Source organism: Tupaia chinensis, unplaced genomic scaffold, assembly GCF_000334495.1.
Source record: "Tupaia chinensis unplaced genomic scaffold, TupChi_1.0 Scaffold146140_1, whole genome shotgun sequence".
Taxonomy (NCBI): domain Eukaryota; kingdom Metazoa; phylum Chordata; class Mammalia; order Scandentia; family Tupaiidae; genus Tupaia; species Tupaia belangeri.
The window spans coordinates 2,470,121-2,475,641 of record NW_006205995.1 but is presented as its reverse complement, the minus strand read 5'-3'; the positions used below and the strand labels follow the sequence as shown (position 1 = coordinate 2,475,641).

Sequence of the window (5,521 nt, the reverse complement as noted above, 5' to 3'; positions counted from 1 at the left end):
TCTCTATTTGCAATTTACTCAGCAAAAGTTAACAATTAAACAAAAGCATTTAATGCTAACTTTAGTTCAAACATCAAAGGTCTGATCCATTTTAAAGGCATTAGTTTTATCTTTTTTTTTTCTTTTAATAAGTTGAACTGGCCTTATGAAGATCACAGATCTGCTCACATATTTTGTACATTATTTACAGAATAATGCAGAATCCTGCTGCTTTTGCCATCACTTGTTATTTGGAAATTCCTTATAGAAAATGTAATTTGACCTCTGACTCCCAGGAGAATGTTAAAGGCCATATTTGAGATTTGGCAAAGAATGAGAAAAAAATATTTTTGCAAGTTGTAGGTACCAGGGTGACCAATGGTCTAATTTACTTAATTCGTAGATGAGAAAACCAAGATAAAAATTAAACTCTCCCTTATATTCTAATAACGCTGAAACAAACACTCGGTCTTCGGTATTTTGTCTACAACTCTTTCCTGTGAACCACATCTTATATATTATTAATAAGCCAATGTTAATGCTGGTTACCTATGAAAAAAAAGAGTGGGCATCAGGGGAAAAAGAGGTGACAGGTTTATGTGGTTGGGTGGAGATACTGTTGGGAACATAATACTCAAATAATACATTTGATAAGAAAAATAATTTTAAAAACCAAACCTTAACCTTAACAGAACAGAACAGCAATGATCAAAAATACCAGAGCGAACTTGAATATTACTATAGAAACTTAAGCTCTATCATCATGCAAATGGCAGACCACTGAAAATAGATTTCAGTTTTTGTATCCTCTGAATGACAAGTTCTATATATTATGTTTCTTTATACCTGGAAAAATATTCTAGTAAGATATATATGAAATCTAAAGTAATTTAGGTTGTGATATTTATAAAAGGATTGTGTTTTATTAAACTTACACTACAAAAATACACATTTATTATTATTCCCCAATCACACACTGCGAATCTCTGCAGTGATGTAAGGTCTAAATTTTCCCTGTTGAACTGCTTTTTCGCATGTTTTTAAGCACTTAATTCTTTTTTTTTTTTTTGGAGAGATTTTCGCTATAGGGCGCGTGCGCTCGCCAGACAGAGACAGACATAGAGACAGAAAGCGAGAAATCACCCCCCAGGGGGTATGGTCACGCCGCAATCCCTTCTCCTCCATTCTCCTCTGGGGATGTTGGGCACGCACGCACACGCATGAGTTTTAAGCCACCGGGTCCGGGACGTGAACCACGGTCGACTACGTGGGAGTCCAGCGACATAGCCATTACACTAACTGCTGGTTCCCAAGCACTTAATTCTATAGAGCAGATAATATTTGCAAAATTCTTCAACAGAAAAATCTGTTTAGAAACTCACTTGGACAGTAATACTGGTATCTGTCATTAGGGTTGAAAGAGATTCTAGTGAGCAAAATACAGGGTTGGGTAAAGGCATTTCTTATGGAAAATACACTGTATATGATATATCTTAGAAATTACACTGACCATACACTTTTATTTCATGTAAAGGCACGACTTTAATATAATTAAAAGCAAATTCATTTTAATTATTTATGATGTAATTGTCAGTACCCACTCATAAAAATATATATGTGCAAGCATATTCTTGAAATCATTTCAGATTGTCAATTCAAAAGTTGATTTAAAAAGTCAAACTCTACTAGCAGAAAATCAGTGACATCACAGGTCCACATAATATTACTGTTGGACAGTCTGTTCACCAGCAGTCGCAGGGTTCTCTTCGTTTGTTGCACAGTCCAGATGGTCCATCATCTAGGCATAAATAAAAGGAGTGGGAGAATGCAAAGTTCAACTCACCTTCAGAATCAACTCATCGAGCAAAAAGATTCCCAGTTAAAACAAAAGACACAGACTGGTCCATGTAACTGAATACTCCTTTTGGATCACTGTTCTGGTCCATCTCTACCAAAGAAATATTTGGGGGCCATACAGATCCTTTCAGGAAGCCTAATCATGTGACTCAGGGTCAAAATTCGGCAACTGCTTTCTCTAGATTCCATTACCTTCATTTTCCACTATGAACACTGCCCTTTACAGCAGTGGAGACTCCATCACAAAAGCAAGATAATTCTCACACTTATTCCAGGACACTGTTTCAGGCTGTGTCACTTACAGAAGTGGAAAAATTAAAAATGGACCCCAGAGTCACTGTGAGAATATCTGCTGTCTCTGGAACGATGTAACCTTAAGGACACCTGGAACTGACCTTAAAATAATTTTTTTTTTTGGGGGGGGGAGAGGTTTTTGCTATAGGGTGCGTGCACTCGCCAGAAAGATGGAGAGAGACAGAGAGACAACGAGAAATCACCCCCCAAGGGGGATGGCCACGCCACAATCCCTTCTCCTCCGTTCTCCTCTCAGGATCTTGGGTACACATGCACACGCGCCTGGCATGAGTTTAAACCATCACCGGGGCCGGGACTCGAACTGTGGTCGACTACATGGGAGTCCAGCAACATAGCCATTACGGCTATGGCCCCCTGACCTTAACATAACTTAAGAATGGTATCTCAACTTTTGTACACATTACATATCAAACATTTCTATTATAAAAAAACAAACCCGAGGACACTTAAAAACCAAATGACATAAACAAAATCAAGAACACTTTTGCGGGATCAGCAGACTGGTTGCTGAACTCCCGTGTAGTTGACCACTGTTCAAATCCCAGACCTGGCAGCTTAAACTCATGGTGTGTACGTGCATTCCTAAGATCCCAAGAGGAGAATGGAAGAGAAGGAACTGTGACACGGCCATTCCCTGGGGGTAATTTCTCGCTTTCTGTCTGTCTTTCTGTCTCTCTGGCGAGCACACTTGCGCTATAGCAAAACTCTCTCTTAAAAAAAAAAAAGTGTGTGTGTTTTTTTTTTTTTTTGCTGTAGACTATTTTGGAGGAGCTACCAAGTAATCTTTTCTCAAATGGCCATTTTGGCTCTTCTCATGTTCTCATAAAATTATTTTTTATATTTGGAAATGAACGAAAAAGACACTGCCCAAATGCTTTCAGTGTTTTTATTTTGTTCTTTGGATAAATTATTGAAAAATGGAAGAGTGGGCCAGCAGGTGACATGGCAGTTAAGGAGCTGGATTCCCACATGTCCCACTGTGGTTCGAGTCCCAGACCCAGTGGCTTGAAAAACTGCAGCAAATAAATGCTTAAAAAAATGAAAAACAGAAACAAACAAAAAACCTCTTTAGGTCTTTAACAAAGACGGCTGAAGATTTTTAGACTAGTGATCCCATTTCAGTACAGTTGGGAGGGGTGTATTCCAGGACTCACAGCGACACCTGGAACCATGGACAGTACTGAGTCCTATTTGTACCGTGAATGTGTTTTACTATATATATGCACACCTGTGATAAAATTTAATACATAAACTATGCACAATAAGGGGTTAATAATATAAAATGGGGCAATTATAACAGCGTACTATAATAAAAGTTATGTGAATTCAGTCTCTCTCAAAATATTGTATTGTCCTCCTTGGGACGTCAGTTGAAGGTGGCTAACAGAAACTATTATATGTAATGGGAAAGTGCACCTGGGCTGGGGGGGAAACTAATGTAAATGTACTTTTATTTCCCCCTTTAAATGAAGAATTAGAAGAAAGGTCAGGAAGATAAATCTCTCTGTTTTTGTAAATTGGTTCTAAAAGTGCGGTGTTTTCTGGAAGCAGGAAGAGGGAGGACTCATTTCCCAGCGCACTGTCTGCACTTGCCAGACAAGAACACAACAGGAGTGGGGCTTCCAGCTGACAACTGCCTGTAGCAAGTCATGCAGACAGTTTCCAAAACCTGCTGACACTTAGTGTCCTCTCAAGTCTCTAATCATTTGTGAGGTCCTCTATTTGCCCAAGGTATTCCCCCAGATTAAGGTAGTTACACGGTCATAGCACTTCTGGGGGAAAATAAATACAATCTAAATAAAGACAGGTAACATTTATTGAGCACGCTGGTACACAAAACATAAGATGATGTTGCTAGACGATTAATTTTAGTCACAATTTATACAAGGAAGGGAAAGGAGAGGCACATTAGACATATTAAGGCCCCTTTTCTTCTGACAATTGAAAAACCTGGGTATAAGAGGCCGGAGCTATGGGCAGAGAGAGCTGAAGTGGTCTGGGCAGAATGAATAGAGAAGCCCTCTTTCGTCCCTCAGACCTGATTGGCTGGCAATGGCAGCCTAATGAAATAATCGCCTACATACTCTGTGTGATAACATACCTCGGATTTCCTAATCCCAGGTACCTTGTTGGCACTGTAATCGAATTCTTTTTAAAATTATTTTTATTTAACTTTATTTATTATTATTATTTTCCAGTTTGATCAGAGAGACACAGAGAAAGAGAGAGGGAAAGTCAGAAAGCAAGCCACCAGTCCAGGACTTGAACCACAGTCGGCCCTGTGGGAATCCAGCGCCTCCAACCACCATACCATCTGCTAGTCCCTGTAATCTAAATTTTAAATACAGAAATACACAAATTAAAAGAACACTTTCAATGTCAACTTATTAAGAAGCAAGCATTTCTACTTCCTGTAGTTTTCTTTACCGATTTTTCAATAAGAACATCATCAGGAACATAAGGAGCAAAACACGAAGTTTAAAAACTTAGTAACAAATCAACATAGATAATAAAATCAATTGGCAAACTTGGTTAAAATTTTCATAGTATTTGTAAATAGGCAAGCTCAGTTTGAAGAGATGGGCTCTGAAACTGGGTCAGTTAACCTGGCATTTTCTGATAGTTCTGTTTATATTGGAACCAATTTCCAGAAACAGTATAATAAAATGCTAATTAAAGGGGGGGTAACTGGAGAGTTGTTGACATTAAAGCAGAGCCATTCTAACTACCTCTGTATTCTGACAGGTCAGTCACAGCTTGTGACTTCTAAAAATAATTGGAAGTACTAAAGGATACTTAACAGAGACAAACTCACCGCTTACTGGGTATCAACAAACTGAAAACTTTTTATTTGCTCAGAGTTAAAGAGCCCTTTAGAGATTGCTGGATAAATCTAACTCTGCTGATTTTGAATTAGAAACAAAAAACACCTCTTAAAATGATGATTTTTCTTCATTGTTCTATATGTCAAAGTTATTATAACTCTGATTTGATTTTACTCTCTAGAGAAAAAAAACACCATTATTTATACTACAGTAATTAGGACAAAGATTTCAAATGAAAGCAAACAAATGGAAGTGAGTATTCTAGCTCTTGAAACATTTGAAAAAAAAATTCATAAGTAATATGGTATAATTAGCTTTGGACCTACAGAAAATAATTTACAATTAGGATTTCCAAATGAGTATTACTTTAGTTAAAATACTATAAAAAGTTACTTCTTCTGATCAGCAATATTCACAAAAAGTGTTCAGAGACTCCCAAGCAAAACACTGAAGTATTTCTATGAAGTCTTCAAGTTATGGCAACAAATGATATAATTTACTCACTGAGATAGCATAAAAAGACTATTATTAGAGATACTCTTGAC

General features: G+C 37.5%; 1 protein-coding gene across 1 annotated transcript in view; it reads right to left on the bottom strand.

Annotated features, from left to right (window-relative positions):
- Positions 1-1,530: 1,530 nt before the first annotated feature.
- Positions 1,531-5,521, bottom strand: part of SPPL2A (signal peptide peptidase like 2A) — a gene marked incomplete at its 5' end in the record, with an annotated part of 42,102 nt that continues 38,111 nt past the window's right edge. Inside the window, 1 exon segment of the mRNA XM_014584271.2 lies at positions 1,531-1,777. Within this exon segment, the coding sequence (XP_014439757.1) occupies positions 1,703-1,777 (75 nt within the window).